Source organism: Rhamphochromis sp. 'chilingali', assembly GCF_963969265.1.
Source record: "Rhamphochromis sp. 'chilingali' genome assembly, chromosome: 21".
Lineage (NCBI taxonomy): Eukaryota > Metazoa > Chordata > Actinopteri > Cichliformes > Cichlidae > Rhamphochromis > Rhamphochromis sp. 'chilingali'.
The window spans coordinates 30,838,230-30,856,149 of record NC_137949.1 but is presented as its reverse complement, the minus strand read 5'-3'; the positions used below and the strand labels follow the sequence as shown (position 1 = coordinate 30,856,149).

The 17,920-nt window shown below is 39.4% G+C and overlaps 3 protein-coding genes across 8 annotated transcripts in view; 1 reads left to right on the top strand and 2 right to left on the bottom strand.

Moving 5' to 3' along the window:
• Nucleotides 1-2,205, bottom strand: part of fsip1 (fibrous sheath interacting protein 1) — a 36,037-nt gene extending 33,832 nt beyond the window's left edge. For 4 of the 5 annotated variants that reach the window (XR_013970351.1, XM_080871469.1, XM_080871472.1 and 1 more), the window contains exons 1-7: nucleotides 2,032-2,205; nucleotides 1,893-1,950; nucleotides 1,647-1,816; nucleotides 1,312-1,393; nucleotides 1,132-1,221; nucleotides 389-528; nucleotides 1-120 (exon numbers count right to left, since the gene is read on the bottom strand). Coding sequence is in view for 4 of the 5 variants with exons in the window: in XM_080871469.1 (XP_080727595.1) it covers nucleotides 1-120; nucleotides 389-528; nucleotides 1,132-1,221; nucleotides 1,312-1,393; nucleotides 1,647-1,816; nucleotides 1,893-1,950; nucleotides 2,032-2,193 (822 nt within the window). In the remaining variant the exon portion in view is untranslated. The remainder of the gene's footprint in view (nucleotides 121-388; nucleotides 529-1,131; nucleotides 1,222-1,311; nucleotides 1,394-1,646; nucleotides 1,817-1,892; nucleotides 1,951-2,031) is intronic. The other variant, XM_080871470.1, reaches the window with a different exon arrangement.
• Nucleotides 2,206-2,404: 199 nt separating this feature from the next.
• Nucleotides 2,405-9,410, top strand: LOC308389875 (sushi domain-containing protein 4-like). Of its 2 annotated transcripts, XM_080871465.1 has the most exons (11): nucleotides 2,406-2,589; nucleotides 3,191-3,332; nucleotides 4,937-5,128; nucleotides 5,393-5,584; nucleotides 5,891-6,082; nucleotides 6,253-6,447; nucleotides 6,638-6,829; nucleotides 7,102-7,296; nucleotides 7,378-7,510; nucleotides 7,613-8,007; nucleotides 8,097-9,410. In XM_080871465.1, the coding sequence occupies exons 2-11, from the start codon at nucleotides 3,215-3,217 to the stop codon at nucleotides 8,120-8,122; spliced, it is 1,830 nt and encodes a 609-aa protein (XP_080727591.1). In that variant the 5' UTR covers nucleotides 2,406-2,589; nucleotides 3,191-3,214; the 3' UTR covers nucleotides 8,123-9,410. The 2 variants fall into 2 exon arrangements, with proteins under 2 accessions (XP_080727592.1, XP_080727591.1); XM_080871466.1 differs by lacking the exon at nucleotides 6,253-6,447 and having other exon boundaries at nucleotides 2,405-2,589.
• Nucleotides 9,411-9,552: 142 nt separating this feature from the next.
• LOC308389796 (hepatic sodium/bile acid cotransporter-like) lies at nucleotides 9,553-14,585 on the bottom strand. The gene is made up of 6 exons (XM_080871323.1): nucleotides 14,508-14,585; nucleotides 12,765-13,195; nucleotides 12,452-12,656; nucleotides 11,906-12,084; nucleotides 9,904-10,103; nucleotides 9,553-9,762 (listed from the first exon to the last, which is right to left on the bottom strand). Exons 2-6 carry the CDS (start codon nucleotides 13,148-13,150, stop codon nucleotides 9,707-9,709), a joined length of 1,026 nt encoding a protein of 341 aa, XP_080727449.1. The 5' UTR covers nucleotides 13,151-13,195; nucleotides 14,508-14,585; the 3' UTR covers nucleotides 9,553-9,706.
• Between the last annotated feature and the right edge of the window lie 3,335 nt (nucleotides 14,586-17,920).

Genomic DNA, 17,920 nt, shown 5'->3' with positions numbered 1-17,920 from the left:
CTTGCTGTCTGCGCCTCTGGCAGGGTCGTCTTCCTCTTCATCTATTTCTCGGAGGAGCTCAGCCAGACGCCTTTTCTCTGCCTGGGTCAAAAGCACTTCACCTCCTCCGCCATTTACAAGCTATTGCATAACACAACATTTGTGATAGAAACTAAAAATCATTATTTGCCCGGCATTTCTTTTCTTTTTAGTGGTGTCCTATTATGTATAAATTATTGGGGGGGGTGGGGTTGTTGTTTTTTTTAACAATGTTGAAATAAATTACCAAAATTACCAATCAAGAGACCAAATATTTTCCTCAGTGGAAAAACCAACAGTGGAGAGACTCACTTTAAGTCATGCGATATATCCAAGTACTCCATTTGGCCCAGTCTGAACTTTGACATACCTCAATGTTTTTCTTGACAAAGTCCTTCTGTTTATTCATGCCTTTGGAATCTCCAGAGTGGCTGCGTTCAAATTGGTCTTCCCTAGTGTCTTCATAATCTTCTTCAAATGATCTGATCAAGCTGTCTGGCCTCTGGTTACCTGTCAAGGAAAGTATGCAATGCATTTATGAAGATAAATATTGAAATAGTAAGTCAAGACTCTAATAACCAGTTAAATCTGATAATGTTATTTTACAAATGTGGTTCTGTGATCCTATTGACATGATGAGTTTGCAGCTGCTCAAATCAGAGTGATCAGAGTAAAATATACAAATATAAGTAGTTTGTAAAGAAGTAGACTAAAAATATTCTTACAAGGTGGCATAGCAGGCAGGAGGACAATCTACTAACTACATCTTAGGCCTCTATGATAACAAGCAGCTAATCTGCCTAAGAATCTTTGAATGGAGCAATTAGCATTGAATTGACTGCTGTTTTGGGAAGAGATTTATTTCTTAGGGAATCAATATCATAAAAAAGGCACATGATCCTGAAGAGAAAAACGTTTATGAGTCACACAGGGCCAGTTGCTATACATTCATTTCTTGGAAATATTTCCTTTAGCACATTAATGCCTGCAGCAGGCTGAAGTGATGCAAGAATCAAATGCTAAAGTTCCCTGACCCTGTGGCGCCATCGTGTGCACAATTTTGGAAGCACAAACAAGAACGTATTTTCTGTTGCAGTCTTTCCACAAGCTCACTTGGCTCCGAGTGCTGGTTGTTTCCATTCTGCTCATGTTCAGGAATCTGAGTGTCAAACACAGGTATAACGTTGTTGTCCTCATCTGTTCCTAGAGGGCGATAAGAAAGTCTTCATCAGTGACTCAGTGATGATATGAACTGCATGTTCCCCACACACTTGTTGCTGTTCTGAATATTACCTTCGGGTACTTCCAAAGCCAAAAACAACCTTGTGTTCAAAGCTTCCTGAGCACATCCAGAGTGACCTCCAGGTTTATTCTGCTGCAGATCAACACACAGTATAACATCACATATAGGTGATTTTTTTTTATCTTTTAGATTGTTTTAATTTAACACTCAGGGCCGTGGGAGTATTGCAATTTCAAATTCCTGCGTATGAGCTGTACATATGGTTTTTAAAAATCAAGCTGACTTCGACTTCTGACTTTGAGGTGATAAGAATGAAAATATTTTAGTTTTAAAACAGTCTAATAAACTGATCAAGGAATGAGATTGGATACAAAGGTGTGTCTACCTTGAACTCTTGCCAGAGTTTTGCTTGAAACTCCTTTCTTTGTCGCCGGACTTCTTTTAGTTTGAAGATTTTTGCAGACAGTATCTCATCGAGTCTTTTAATTTCTTCAATAGCTCTCTGCAGTTTAAAATGTTCATTCTGTCCCTCGGAAGCATCAGCGTGAGACTGATCTGCAGTCCAATATTTTTGTAAGTGAGTGACCGTCAATAAAAGTCAACGACACAGCACACTGTGTGGAATTATTACCTTTGCCAGGACATGTGACTGATGAGTGGCCTGTAGACTCTTCAGAGCTGTTCGGAATCTACAGGAAATTGTAGTCTAAAGTTACGAGATGCACACCAATGACATATACAATGCTAATATGTCGTGTTTAGTTAATTACCTGAGCATCAGGAGCATCGCTGGGCAAAACAACAAGGGAAAATGGAGCTGTAGGACAAATTCTGTCACTTTGAGGTAATGATACGCTGGACACGCGGCTAGCTTTTTGCTCGCTCGACGCAGGTCGGGAAATGTCATCTAAAGTGCCTCTGGTGATTTCCATAATGTGTGTTTTTAGCAGCGCTTCAATGCTAAAGTTACAAGGATGTATTTGTAACCATTAAATAACTAACTACAGTCAAAGACTTTTCCGCTAAATGTTTGGTAACTAAGGACGCAATCACCTCTGATGGGGTAGCTATGGACATTTGTTACTATGGCTACTGAACGAAATCTAGGCGGCTCAGCTGACGCTTCAATCAATGCGGCTAGCTAGCGTAGCGGGTCAAGCTTGGAGCTAGCTGGCGCTTAGCTGGGGCGGTAACGCTCGGCGCGTTAAATCATATATTTTGTTGTTTCTGTTGTAGAATTAAATTCTTTCGGCGTAGCTGGAATATTGCTTATTCATGTCTGCTCTGTGAGGGTGCGACGTTGGAGGTTTCGAGGCCGTGTTTTAGTGGTGAGTAACGTTTAAAAGTGAGCAGTTTCTGTCTATTTAGCATTAGCAAGCTAAAACGGCAAATGTTGAACTACAGTAACAATGAAATCAGATGATATACTTTGTCGGATAATACTTTTTCATTGGCTATAGCACAAGCGGTACCCACTTATCAACATTTTATACTATTTGTGTAAAAATGACATCTTTTGTCCGGGCCTTGTGTCCTGTAACGTTATTAAAGGGAGCTGCGAATGCTAAAAACGAAACAGTGAAAATGGGTGTGTAATCGCTGAGACGGAACCACCGTAGTTATATTTTATCTGTCGTATGTATTTAGATAAAGCAATTGCTTCTTAAATAGTGTATATTTAACGCATGAAAGCGAGTGTTTGGTTTTGCTCTCTGTTTAATGCTCTTCTGCCAGATGCTAATACCAATATCTTTACAGTGCTGTCATTGTAGCACTTCCCCATAATCACACCCATTTCGCTGGCAGCTGCCCAAGCTCTGCAGTGTACCTGCACCAAGCAGGTGTCAGTATATAGAGGCTGTGGAGGATAACCTTTAAAGCATTGTGTATCGACAGTTTTGTAATAATGTTATTTTCTGATTCTGCCAGGTTGAATTGACTCTGAAGGGGAAGATGTGCAATGGAATGATAGAGTCAATATCAAAAGCCTTTTGGGCCCACACCTCAGCCACTAAACGGTCCTTCCTGTTGCTGCTGTTTCTGATTGTAGTGTCCACTGGGCAGGGGTCAGGTATGGGACAGAATTTGCTATGTTGACATCTTTTTCTCACAATAGACTTATTAAATTAGGTTTATCAAGACACAGATTGAATGGGTGAATATTAGAAGTCAGTAGCCCTACTCCATCTACTACACAGTAGATGTCATCAGATGTATTATGTTGTAGCCCTAATAAAGCAGCTCTGTGTAGCATACCTATTAACTTTATAGCTCAACTACATAATTATTATACTTAAATTTCTAGTTCAACTCTTGAGTTGTTAGGCAATTTGAAGAATTTGCATTGGAAACATTAAAAAGGCTCTGTATACGCTTCTTAAATCAAAGAGGCTATGGCTACCGTTCAGCCATGTCTGAGACCGGGAGGGAAAAGATACAAAGCTGTGTTTTTGTTGTTGTTTTTTTTTGTTGTCTTTTTAAAAAAAGGGGAGAAAATCAATTATACCTCAGATGAAAGTGTTATCAAGCCATGATGGCAATAAATAAAATAATAATTTGGTTTCATATGTATCAACACTGAAGAGGATCACCACAAGTTTCACCTGGATAACACCAGGGATGCAATCAATTAATTACCTCTAACGTCTGCCCGTACATGGCTAATTAAAAGGCAGCCATGACGTCTCTATACCTTTCAGTTTCATGGTGAGGTTTATAAATAAAAATGGATCGTATAGACTGATGTTATCATATATCATATATTGATACTTGTTAATTAATAAATATGTTAATTAAATTGTGAATGTCTTGAAAAGCTTAAACAGATTTTGGTGATCCACTGACCTTTCCTAATTTGCCTCTGTTGTTGTGGTATCTTCCATAGTAGAGTGATTGTAATGACACGTTGATTTTCTGGAAAGCTGAGATTAGTCAGTCTCTTGGAACAAAAGCCTTTCTGCTCTACATTTATAAGGTCCTTTATATTTGTTAAAAAGTCTTTATCATTATGAGGTACTTTTTAATAGTGTTCAGGATTACCAGTGAGTCATGCAGGAATAATTCAGTTTGTTTTGTAACATTTGGCTCCCTCTTTTGTAATATGTCCAGCTGTTTCTTTTGTTAATCCAGAGAAAATAGTTTTCATGTGATCATCTTGAATTAGATTTGTAAGATTGCAAAAAGGTGTGAAAAAGTGTGTCTGGAAGCGGCCTTACCTCATACAGTAGTTTACTTTTAGATTTGAGATTATTATAATAATAATAATAATAATAATAATAATAATAATGGATTGCATTTATATAGCACTTTTCGACACCCTCAAAGCGCTTTACAATGCCACTATTCAGTCACTCTCACATTCACACACTGGTGGAGGCAGCTACAGTTGTAGCCACAGCTGCCCTGGGGCAGACTGACAGAAGCGAGGCTGCCATATCGCGCCATCGGCCCCTCTGGCCATCACCAGTAGGTGGTAGGTGAAGTATCTTGCCCAAGGACACAACGACCGAGACAGTCCGAGCCGGGGCTCAAACCGGCAACCTTCCGATTACAAGACAAACTGCCAACACTTGAGTCACGATCGCCTCAGATTAGCTGAAATAACAATCTGAACTCTTTGTTGCCTTGAAAAAGCAGTTTTAAAGAAATTCTTCTGAGTTCTTCCTCTCTTCCCAGGATGTGTGAGGCCGTACATGGTTCAGAACAGCTGGGTAAATCTCACAGAAACCAACAGGGGCTCATTCCCTGTGGGCACAGTATTGCAGTACAGCTGTGACCCCGGGTACCTCCCAGATGGACCCAACATCCTCACCTGCACCGCAGTGGGACGATGGTCCTCTGAACCTCCACGCTGTATACGCAGTGGTGGTAAGATATTCTCTCCACTGTTGTCTTTCTTTATGATCTGTAAAATAGTGAGTGGCTAATGTGTTTTGAGCAGTTTACCTAACATCTTTATCTCATGATTTAAACCCTTTTTTTAAAAACCATCAGTTCTTTTCAAGTTTTATGTATGTTGCACTTTGCTGTCTAATATTTTTTTCAGCCAGATTTTTTTACACAAGTACTTTTCTGCATAAGTACTTTTAAAGATAAGTTGTTTTGTTCTTCTTTTTTTTCTCCTCTCTTTAGCATGCCTCCCCCTCTCTAAACCGGATAACGGGGGCTACACCTGCCACCCATCCCCTTGTCGACTGTTCGCCCATGGCACTGTGATTGAGTTCTTCTGTAATGAGGGCTTCATGCTCAGCGGAGACTATAACTACCTGACATGTCAAGATGGAGAATGGGACGGCCCCATGGAAATCAGCTGTGTAAGCCAAGGTTGGTCAGTCCTTAGATTGATCCCATCTCTTCAAAGTTTAACACATCGGCTAAACATGAGCATGCAGCAAATTAATGCCAGGGAGATTTGGATTTGTGGAGATGTTCTGGTTATCATATGCACATTTTGCCCTGCAATTAAAAAAAGTCTTCGAAAGACATAATTTCAAATTAATTGTGTTTATTCAAATATATTTATTTTCTCTTTATCTGTTACAATTTCTTGTAAAGCATTTTGTGTTTGTATTTAATAATAAAAATGTAATGAATAACATAAATTACCCCTGCCGCCACCACCTTCTTTAGGGTGTATAAGACCTTCCATGGTGCAGCATGGCTCAGCTAATCTGACAGACAGCAACAGGAGCTTGTTCCCTGTGGGCACAGTACTACATTATGGCTGTGATCCTGGTTACCTGCCAGCTGGACCCACCAGCCTCACCTGCACCAAACTGGGAGACTGGTCCTCTGAACCTCCTCGCTGCATACGCAGTGATGGTAAAGACAAACCTCCTAGCAATTCTTAATTTGCCTAATTCTTAGGTGCATTGTATCCTTAAAAGAAAATGATTTTTTTTATTTTTATTATTCCAGATAAAATAAGATAAGACATAACACATCTTACTGTTTCTATACATTTATCGTATTTCTTTCTTTTTCATGGACAGTATGCCAGCCTCCATATCAGCCAAAAAATGGTAGCTACACGTGCCACCCCTCTCCATGCAAAAGATTTTCTCATGGCACTGTGATTCAGTATTTCTGTGATGATGGCTATATTCTGAAGGGAGACTATAAATTCATCACTTGTCAGTATGGGAAATGGGACACTGTAATGCCAGTCAGCTGCATCATTGAGCAAGGTAAAATGGGATTCGCTGATACATCAGTTCATACTGTATCAAAAGGCTTTTCTTATCTGTTATAACTATTTTATTCTTTCATCTATTTTTATAGCTTAGAAAATGTTTTATGAACAAAGCCTGTAGTTATTGCTGGAGTTGAGCTGTTTACAGCTATCAACTATATTTTCCTTATCATCTCCTTTTTAAGGTTGTAGAAGACCCTCGATGGTGCAGCATGGCTCAGCCAATCTGACAGACACCAGTAGGAGCTTCTTCCCAGTTGGCACAGCACTACAGTATACCTGCAATCCCGGTTACCTCCTGGATGGACCCAGAACTGTCACCTGCACCACACTGGGACACTGGTCCTCTGAGTCTCCTCGCTGCATACACAGTGATGGTAATTTTCTTGTTACATACAACACCAGTGACATGTTAATGCTAGGTGTAAGGTAAGAATTGTTGTCAAGATCATTTGTTCACCACCTTCAACAACAAGGCATTTATGAATAATGGGAATAAAGTTTCTCTGTCCTGCTAGGTCTCAACTCTTTTCAGTGTTTATAGTGATGGTTTGCCCATTTTATCTCAGTATAACAGTTATTTCAGAATTCCGTTTGATTTTGCTGTTCTGTCATCCTATCACTCATTTATTATTTCTACCCTTAACAGTATGCCAGCGTCCATATCAGCCAGAGAACGGAGGCTTCACCTGCCACCCCTTCCCATGCCAAAGACTTTCTCATGGCACTGTGATTGAGTATTTCTGCAATGAAGGATACATTCTCAAGGGAGACTATAAATATCTTACCTGTCAGTATGGGGAGTGGGACAGCCAAATGAAGCTAAGCTGCATTATGAAGCAAGGTGACGATAAGAAAATGGATTTCAGCTAATAATTAAAAAAATCTGCACAGATAACCATATAACTGCTTGTCTGTCCCACAGACCACAGTCCGACTTTGCCACTGGGGATGCCAACTTTATCCATAGTGGCATCCACAGCTTGTTCGGTGGCTTTTATCCTGCTTCTGGTTGTGCTGTTTGTGCTTCTTCAGCCAAAACTTAAGTCTCTCCATCGGTAAGTCTGCCCAAAGATTCCCCTGAATTTGACCACGAACAAAGGGTGCAGAGTATGGAAACTAGATAAAAATGTGACTGTGTTCTTGTCCTCTACACCTAGACGCGATCAGGGTGTGTCAGGACAGCCTGTGTCAATCATGGTGGAGGGAGTACAGGTGACTCTACCTTCATATGAGGAAGCCGTGAGCAGCAGTGGAGCTTCTGCTCTCAGTTCAGAATCTCGAGTTCAGATAGTGCTGTCGGAGGGTCAGCATGCTACAGCGCCAGAGGCTGGCCCCTCTAGGCCTTCTTCCCTCAAGCAGCAGCAGCAGCAGTCTGAGATGGCTGTGGTCCATCCCGTCCCACCGTCTTCATCCTCTTCATCTCCTTCTTCCTCTACCTGGGCTTTGGAGCACGCAGGTGCTGCAGCAGGCACCTCTTCATCACAAAGAAGGCCGTCTAGAGGAAGCGACCACCATAGCCTGTCTCTGGACTCTGAGATGGATTACTCTGATGGTGAAGCTAAATTTATTTAGATGTCTTTGTATTTATTTAAAACACTTCTTAAATTTTGTAATAATCAAACTTTTGTCTTTCCTTCACAGATATTCCATTGCTGAAGGAGGCTTGAAACATGCTGCAGCCTTTGGACTTACCCAAAACAACCAGCTTTGCGACTAACCTGTAATGATGAGCAGGAGTTTCTCACCACAGCTGTCAACATAGATAAACTCAACTACAGAGGCCCCGAGGGAAGCTGTGGGTCAGTCAGAAGAGTTCATCTGGCCATTGCAAAGGAGAAGACAGAAAGGATTCACATGTACATACATGCTTACAGTTTCATGACATTTCACACACTATGTATGTATGTCTAATATCTAAAACTCAGTTTGAAAATGTTGAACAAAGCAGAAAGGAGCAGGCACTTCTGAGGGAGTTTATATTCAGTTCTGTTGGGGTAAATTGTCTATTGTGTTTCAGTTGACTGGGCCAAGCCGCAAACTCATCTTAGGAGCTATAAAGTAATTTGTCTTATTTGCTTTTCTTTTCTTTAACCACTCGTCACACCAGTCATGAAACATGGTCGCAATGATACACAAAGGCTAGTCAAATAAATTGCTGTCCATGTTATGTAAGCTCACAGCATCATCTTGAAAGATTTTCTGATTAATCATAACTTACATTTTTCGAGTCTCACTGTATATTATAAAATTCTTTGTCCCCCCTCCTTCCCCAAGAGTTCACACTGCTGAATTCAGGGTGTACATTCAACATACTTCATTCCTCCAAATATATTCTCCTCTTAATACTCATACCCCTCCCCCCAATGCCTTAGCTTTCCACTTCTATGCACAGGTATCTATAATTTGTGAAATTTTAAAAATGAATGTCAGTAAAATGCCTCCACTGCTTAGTGACATTATATGTGGCTTTGCCAGACACATTACTTGTACACAGGTAAATATTTTGTTATTAATTTATTCAGGCTGCTTGGGAATTCCTGTTTTCGTTCTAAATGGGAAGTTAAAAGGTGTATTTAATTTATTTGTGCCCAAAATGCTGTTGATCAGCCATGGCTTCTTTTGCTTTTTTGTTGTTTTTTTTCCTCTGCGGCTCATGGAAACCTTAAAAAGTAGGTATTTTCACTTTGCAGCTTCACTTTGAAATCTACTGCAGGCACGTTATATGTGACACTGTAAATGTGGTTGGGAAGATCAACACAAAAAAATAAGTGTACAGATTGTGTAATGTTAAGTGTTCACTTTGTTTGATGGTCCATTGAGTTTACCTTGGGATTGATGAATGGATTTTATTTTTTTTGTGAAAATGGTATTTTAATATATGTAAAAACCAAAAGATTTAAGTTTCCTCTGTATATATCCCACAGTCATTTTAATTAAATATAATTTAAGGTGTTACAGTTGGCTGTTGGACAGTTTTTTCATTGTCACATCTGAGAGAGAGAGAGAGAGAGATAGATAGATAGATAGATAGATAGATAGATAGATATAATAATGAAGAGACCCCCCCACCACCACCACACACACACACACACACACACACACACACACACACACAGAGTCCTTCAGTGTCGCAGCCCTGATCTTTGAACGGGCAGATGACATTTATAAAGTAAGGGCATTGGGTGGCTTTATTCTCTGATGTACGAATCTGTTCCTTGTACCCTTCGCCAGCGCTGGAATATCATCAGTGGTCACTTCGCCTCTTTGTCTTGAGGATCAACAACCTGGTCTTCCTCTTTTTCTGTATCTGTGTATTAAAGGGGTAACACAATATTTAGTTTGACCTCATTTTCAACAGATCAGAACATCACAGTGTGGAGTGAGTGCATCTGCTCTGACCCCTTGGAGCTTTGCTGCAGAAAAACATGCAGGCAGCTGTCACACTTACCGTCAGCTGGTGGCTTGACTCTTTGATAACATCTGAAGCCCAGAGCGAAGAGAAAGACCTCAGCGCACTGGAATGTGATGTATAACAGAGGGAAGAGAAACATGGCCCCAATAACCTCAAGAGGAAAGGCCACCTTTAGGATTGTAACGCACAGCTGGATGTTTTGACATCCAGTCTCCATGGAGATGGTCCTGCTGCATCTAAAAATAGGTGAAGCAGTTTTCTTTATTAACTTTTGAGACTACATATTTTAAATTTGAGAGCTGAATCCTCCTCTGCTGTAAAATATATGTTCTACTGAACATCTCATTCATATGTAAATTGTTTATATGTTAATTATTTATGTGAGTGAACACAAATCTGGGCAGAAATTGGTTAGTAATTAGAACACAAGTAGTTTTGGCAAAGTGTAAAAAATGTGGTTATGATTGTTTTTTGCAGTTGTGTGAAGTAGTTTTTTATTGATATGTTTAGATGAGGTGAAGCTAATGTTAATTTATCTATGTGCTGTTGCTTAGTTAAAGATTTCTAAAAATATAATTAAATATTCCCTAAACAGTCATTTTTTGCATCTATACACATTTTTCTTTTGAATAGACTCAAGAAGACTCAACAAGTTTATTGTCATTTCGTATGGTGTTACCCAGCCTGAAACGAAATACTGTTTCTCACCAGCCTCTACAGTGCAATAAGCAACATGGTTTAAAAAGAATCTGTTTAAATAGAGCAGTAAAAAGGCAGCAATGAATTGCAACAATAGTTATGGATAAATAAATAGCATAAAATCTAAGTTCTAAAACAAACTCAAGACACATAGCAGCACTATTTTCACAGAAGGGGATGGTTAAATTAGGTAGTGTATCTGGGAAATGTATTGTAATGTGTGTGTGCGTGTGTGTGCGTGTGTAGAATAGAAACATAACATACTTTTATTAATACATGGAGGCCATATTATTAGGTACGCATGTTCACTGCAAATGACATTGAATGTCGACATGGTCATAAGAACCTGCTGAAGATCAAGCTGAGCATTAAATGTGGTGTGGTTGCTGGTGCCAGTTAGGCTGGTCTGAGTATTTCTAAAACTGCTGATCTACTGGTTTCAATACACCCATCTGCAGGGTTTACAGAGAATGGTCTAACAGAGAAAATATCCAGGCAGTAAAATGCCTTCGTTGATGCTCCAAGCCGATAGGAAGACAACAGTGACCCTCCGGCCCCACAACACATTGAAGCTTGAAGCAGATGGGCTACAGCAACAAAAAACTACAACGGATGCTTCTCCAGCCTGCTACGAACAGGACACTGAGACTACATTTTGCACAGGTGCATGAACTGAACAATATAAGATTGGTAAAGCGACACCTGGTCTGATAAGTCTTGACTTCTGCTGTGGCAGTGGGATGGCAGTATCACAATTCCATCCTGCCTTGTATCAATGTTTCAGACTGCTCGTGATGGTGTAATGGTGTGAGTGACATTTTCTTGGCACTCTTTGGGCCTCATGGTGTCAACTGAGCATCATTTAAATGCCACAGCCTTCCTAAGCATTGGTGCTGGCCATGTCCATCCATTTATGGCCACTGTGTATCCATCTTTTGCTGGCTGCTATCAAGCAGGACGAAACATCATGAGAACCTTTCAGTTTAGTAGCAGGCGTACACTTGTGGTGCCATTTCCCCACCAAAAATATTATTTTAAATTGCAAAAATAAAACCTGCTTACAGTAGCAATTCATGAAAGACAATATTTAAAAAAACGTTCTGCTTTCTCTTTGAAACTGCATCGCAGCAGTAGTTCCAGTAAGAGTTTACACATCAACTGCCTTATTTCCTCTTGCATAAACAGTGCAAGAACACTGACTATTGTTCAAGAGCAGTGCAGTATGAGAAACAGAATATACTGCAGAGAGCCTCTGTTTAGATTTAACATGAAGCATAAAGTTTAGGCACAACCTGCTTGTTTCAGAGTCAAGGAGAACACTTAGTGTGTATTCACTTACTGTGGACTGAGTCTGCATAAGACAGACATGACATATCCCAGTGTAAAGCCAATCAGGGGCATCAGTGAAGCTGCAATAAGAGCATCGGGCATGAGGATCATCCATATTACATTTCTGACAATATAGAAGGACAGGATGCAAATAATGATGCTGGAGATGATCAAAATACTGAGACCAACCTGTTGAAAAAGAGAAAACAGATTACAGTAGTCAAGAACTGGTTTTGATTAGGAGTGAAACACTAAAGCCTTCTTGTTTTACAAACTCTGCCGGTAACGTAAGCCGCAAATTACCCAAACTGCGTGCAATAAATCAGTTCTGGTAAACACAACTTGAAGATATTTCATGCCACAGTGTAAAAACCACAGGTGAAAATAATAAACTGACTTTTTTTTTTTTTGGCTGGGTCATTTTCAAAGTCCTGAAACCGGAAACGATTTTTTAGCAATTTATAAGAACAACTGCTCTTATAAATCTGAACATCTGCTGTGAAACCTGCTTAAATCTAGTCATGCGATGGCATGTGTCTGAGTGTGGGAGTCTCACTTTTTTGACCGTCACTGCGGTGTTTGGTTTGAAGTGATTAATAGCGATGCCAAAAGCACAAGGCACCAGGGTGAAAGCAAGAGTGGTGAGGATGCCGGCGTACGGCACGGCATTTTCCAATCCAGTGAAGCCTTGAGAGAAGATATACAGCAGCAAAGGCATCAGACCCAGGGCTGCAATGTTGGAGCAAGTGGTCATCACAATGCTGGGAGGGCAATAAAGTGAAGAAGGAAAATCATCGCACTGTAAGTATCTCACTGCATTATTTACTTTAAAAGCAGTGCAATTACTGCAAACAGGAGCATCAGCTTACCTGAGGTTCATGTCGCCTTTCACAACAAGAGAAAAAATGTTTGATAAGGTTCCCCCGGGACAGCACCCACAGATAAGCACGGTCACTGCCTTTATGGGCTCCATCTGCAGGATTTTGGCAAGACTGAAAGCGGTAATGGGCATGATGCAGAACTGGGACAGCAGGGCAATGGCTACTCCTTTTGGCTTGAAGAGATAGGCCTTAATTTTGAAAATCTCCATCGTGCAGCCCAGGGATATCATGGCGATAAAAAGGTTGAGGACAGTCAGTATATTGACGGTCTTGTTTATTGGTCCCTGTATGTTCAGGGTGGCCAGGGTGACATTGTCAGATGCATTTGCTTCATTAAAAAGGCTCCCGCCATGAACTTCTGTCAGGTTCATCATAGCACTTGCACCAGTGTTGCGATTTTACTGAGATTTGGCTTTCACCTGTCACATGAAAGAAGAGGAAATGCAAACAAGTTAAAGACATTAACATTTCAGAATTAAAGGTCAACAATATGTCTGTAAGCACAATAGCTCAAGAAGTTTTAAATGAATTCTGATAAAACTTTGTAGGGGTGCAGAGTGGGGTCATGTTAGGGACGCATTAAAATTTGGCTTACATCCACCAAGGTCTTCAAGGTCAACTGAACGATTTACTGGTTAAAAATTGACAGCAGGTCTTATAACTTAAAAATTTTGATTCTTACAAGTGAACTGTGTATCGTCAGCATATGGAAAGTACCATATAAAGATTTAAAGTATCATGTCACATTTGATCTCTGACCTCTCCTTCAAGGTCAATAGATTGATCTGAAGGTCAAAGTGCTACATAAAACTGTTTGAAACTTTGTTTCTTCTTCTTCTTTTTTATTTTTTGGAAAACTAACTTTTATCACTTGATACTGATTAGTAACCATTTGATGAATTGTAGTAAACAATGCTATGCGTGTATATCTACACCCACATAGATTTTGAAAAAGTATTATACTCAGAATTAGGTGATGTATATCAAAAATTGGTTTTATTAGGGCAAATAACAAAAGCCTGCTCTCTGCACCAATCTGTCGAAATGTGCTAATCCGTTTGAAGTGCATGGTTGCAAGTTCCAAGTTCCAGCTAGATTACGAACATTAACAACTTTAGTGGTTAAAGCACTGTCAAAGATAAATCCTTGAGACTAGAGCTTCTCTCCAAAGGTTTGCTTGGTGTGCACAAAGAGGATCTTTTGGGGGAAATTAAACCTCTTTGTTGTCATCTGCCATGTGAAGTATCTTATGTTGTCTAGTATCTAGTAGTAACTGATACTTAATATTCATGGCATGCTCTCTGCAGGGAGAAAAACAAGCCATTTTTTTTTAAAAATGTGGACAGTGTGTGGTGTTAAACTAGAAGTTTTCAGTTCTGTGAAAAAAGAAAGCACATGTTGCAGTGGTAGCTTTACTCTAGATCCTGTTTTTATTTGTTTGCATTGTGTTTTTAGTGCACTCCTTAAATTTTTTAACTGGAGTTGCCAGAATGTGCATAACACGATAAGAAAGCCTCTTTATCCCTTTTTATTTATTGAAGGTTCTGCAAAATTCAAGATTTTTAGCAGTGTACGTTGCTCTCATTCGAAACAAACTCCAGTTCCAAGCAGAGTAAACTTTTACAAGTCTTATACACAACACAACACAGTCCAACACTAAAACACTGGAATCGGTGCCAGTCTTTCCCTTTTCAAATAAATGACAGGTGAATAAAAACAACACCTTCTTACCTTAATTTCAGGCCACTGGCAGCAGCGTTTACTCACTCACACACTTGTGTCCAGCTAGCCTTGTGTGGTCCAAGTGCTTTTCTCAGTGCTTACCCCCCCCAACCTTGTCCTCCCTTATTTATCACATGATCTCAGGAAAAACATGATGGTAGGTGGCTGACACTGCAATCCAGAAATCTGTGATTCATGCAAAAATTTCCCCTCAGTCAGGCTTTTATGTGAAGTTATCCTCTTTTGTGGGGCACAATGTTGTGAAAGGAATGCAACGATCTGTTTATAAAGGCAAAGGGGCACTTTTATTCATTCATCCTTGCTTTCATTTAAACAGACGTGCAATTAATATTGTGCAACGAGGCAGAACACTGAGGTTACTTGGCAAAGTTAACGGTCTTTGTGTCAGCACATGTTATCAGTGTGCTTTTTAGACAGAACACAAATGTTGTCAAGATAAGATAAGATAAGATAAGATAAGATAAGATAAGATAAGATAAGATAAGATAAGATAAGATACCTTTAAATCTGTAGAATATGACCCAGACTGTCCATGGTAGCCCACCTGCAGCTATTTCACTGCATTCCTTACCAGGACCTGTCTGTGTAGGTTCTCAGTCATGCGGGACACAGTAACCTAAGGAACTTGGAAAGAAAAAGCGACTAAGTTTCTTGAAAATGTTTCACCTCTCATGTGAGATGCTTCTTCAGTTCTAACACTAAATGGTGAAGAGTCCAGTATTACTGGTTGTAATCCGGATACTGCTCTTAATTAATAAAGAGTAAAAAAATAAAGAATACTTCAAGTGACTGATACATTAATGAAGCGCTAGGATTTTATAGAGATTTGAATGAAAGCAGATTATAAAATGATGAAATAAACTAAGGATTACATAAATAAAAATAAAATAAATAGATAAATAAATAAATAAATAAATAAATAAATAAATAAATAAAAGTCCTTAACAAATAGTACTTTGTTAAGGAGCTTTGTTATGAAGTTGTGCGCATCACACAGCTTCATAACTCATAAGCGAGCAAGAGAAACTTAAAGGCAACACGTCAGTTTGTTCACAGCTTTGTTCGTAGCTGTCAAACATTCGGCATCGACCACAAAAGACTTTGGAAACATCTGGATCTTGTACAGTGTCACTGTATCGAGGTACCAAGATGTCTCAGAGACAACATCACTCAAGCCAAAGGGATCACCCCAGCACTGCTCACTTAAGTGAATTTAAAGCCCTCAGAAGAGCATTTAAAAATTGTTGCAAGGAAAAACAAGACCTGGAGAACAGGATGAAACAAATGCAAGAGGAGAAAAGTGCAGAAATGATAAAAATACAAGAAATTACAGTGATGAGAAAAAAAAATGAAGGCTTGCAAGTGATGTTTAATGAAGCTCTGGGAAGAAATACACAACTTTTAAACAAGAAGCAAGCTGGAGGTTTTACCCCAAGAGCTGCTATGCAAGATCCAAGACAAATCCTCCCAGACTTTGAAAAGAAAAATACAGAATTATGACTATTTTACAATGAAACACTGAACTGGAGGAAGAGGAACAGCAACTGGAGAAAAATTGCAGAGATATGCAGTGGAAAGTCCAAGAAATGGTGACCAAAAACACCCATTTACAAGAACTGTACAACAAAGTCCAGTGCGCAAATACTGAAATGCAGGAGAAGCAACGACAGGAGCGATCTCAGAAAAACGAGCAGTCTTTACTTGAAGAATTGCTGATGATGACAAGCCATCCATGAAAATGAACAACAAAGGAACAAGGACATGCATGAAGAAAGCAAAGAGCTGCAAGACAAGAATGATGAGAAACATTAGAAGAACTGGAGAAAAGGTTTAAGAAACTGGAGGTGCAGCATGAAGATCTGTTTAGTGACGTGACCAACCTCACAGCACAGAGCAAAGACCTGCAGGAGCTGTGCCTATAACAGAAGAAAATGCAGATTGGGTTTTTGTGGAAGAACTACTCAGCTGCTTCTTAAGTTAAGCCTGGACAAGAGTAGCCTCATCTTCTTCATTCAGGGGCAAATAAACAATAAAATATTCTAATAAATTAACTTTGCTTCAACGTCTTATTCAAATTCATGCTGTTAAGAATCATTACTGATGGAAATCACCATTTAGCAGTACTTAAGAAAGCTGAATAACTTTAACTGAGCTTGCTTTAACATGACTCCCTGAATTTAGAGTCAGGTTTGAGTTGGATAACAGACAGCAGTTTGAGAAAAACTTGTGTTCATTGGAAAATAAAATGTATGAATCGTTTCACTTCAATCATTTGCCTTCATTTCATGAATAGTTTTATGTGTTAGTGTTGACTGATCGTCGTAAGTCTTGTTGTTGCTTTCCCAAAGAGAACAAACATTAAAAAAACCCACATGAATGAAACTGGAAGACAAGTTGAAAATAGAAGGAACAAAATGATTTTCACATTTCTTTCTCTGTAAAACAAAATCAAGGAATGAACAAACACAGATGTACTTTTAGGAGGCAAAGAGGACAAATAGGCAAGAGTTTATTTTTCATGTGCGTTTATAAAGAGTGCATTTAATGTATATCACAATCTAATAACTTCAACTAGAAAAATTTGCATTTCCTGCGAAAATGCTGTGTGGATGCCTTAACGCTGAAGATGTCAGCTGAAAAAAGCTGAAAAAGTTTGAAAAAAACAATTGCCTTGAGCAGGATTCAAACCTGGCCCTTCTGTTCTAAAGGCAGTTACTCATTTCACTGAGCCAAACTGATTCCCACAAAGATGAGGTGGAGAGACTGACAATTGTGATGAGATGAGCAGAAGCGGCTGAGAATTGTGCTGATAAGAGGTGAAAAGGCTGAAAACTTTGCAGAAAAGAGGTGAATGAGCAGAATTCTGCTGAAAAGAGTTCAATCAGCAGAATTTCTGATGAAAAGAGTTTTTTTCTGAAAACAGCTGAGATTTGTGCTAATAAGAGGTGAAAAGGCTGAAGATTTTGCAGAAGAGGTGAATAAGCAAAATTTGGGCAGAAAAGAGGTTAAAATCCTGAATATTTTGCTGAAAAGAGTTCAATCAGCAGAATTTCTGGAAAAGCTTAAAATTCTAATGAAAACAGCAGAAGAGGCTGAGATTTGTAGTGATAAGAGGTGTAAATGCTGAACCAATCAGAGGTAGGGCTTCTGTCTGCTTCATCAGGCTGTGTACTTGTATGTATTTCTGCCATGGACTGTTGACAAGAATCTGAGGTCCATATTAGAAAAGCTGCTAAAATCATAAAACTTTGCAGAATTGTAATAAATTAGCAATATAAATTACAGGTCTGTGATAGTGTATAAATTTGTAGTGAAAAAAAAATGTTGAACAAGGTGGGATTGAATCCACGACCTTTGGTCTGAAGATCCGTTTCATTACCAATCACGCCACCTGGAAAGGG

Coding starts and splice junctions, on each gene's coding strand:
- LOC308389875 (XM_080871465.1), top strand. CDS start 3,215: ATGTGCAATGGAATGATAGAGTCAATATCAAAAGCCTTTTGGGCCCAC. Junction 5,585..5,890: donor AATCAGCTGTGTAAGCCAAG/GTTGGTCAGTCC, acceptor CACCTTCTTTAG/GGTGTATAAGACCTTCCATG. Junction 6,830..7,101: donor TCGCTGCATACACAGTGATG/GTAATTTTCTTG, acceptor TACCCTTAACAG/TATGCCAGCGTCCATATCAG.
- LOC308389796 (XM_080871323.1), bottom strand. CDS start 13,150: ATGATGAACCTGACAGAAGTTCATGGCGGGAGCCTTTTTAATGAAGCA. Junction 12,657..12,764: donor AAAGGCGACATGAACCTCAG/GTAAGCTGATGC, acceptor TTGCCCTCCCAG/CATTGTGATGACCACTTGCT. Junction 9,763..9,903: donor AGTCAAGCCACCAGCTGACG/GTAAGTGTGACA, acceptor TTTAATACACAG/ATACAGAAAAAGAGGAAGAC.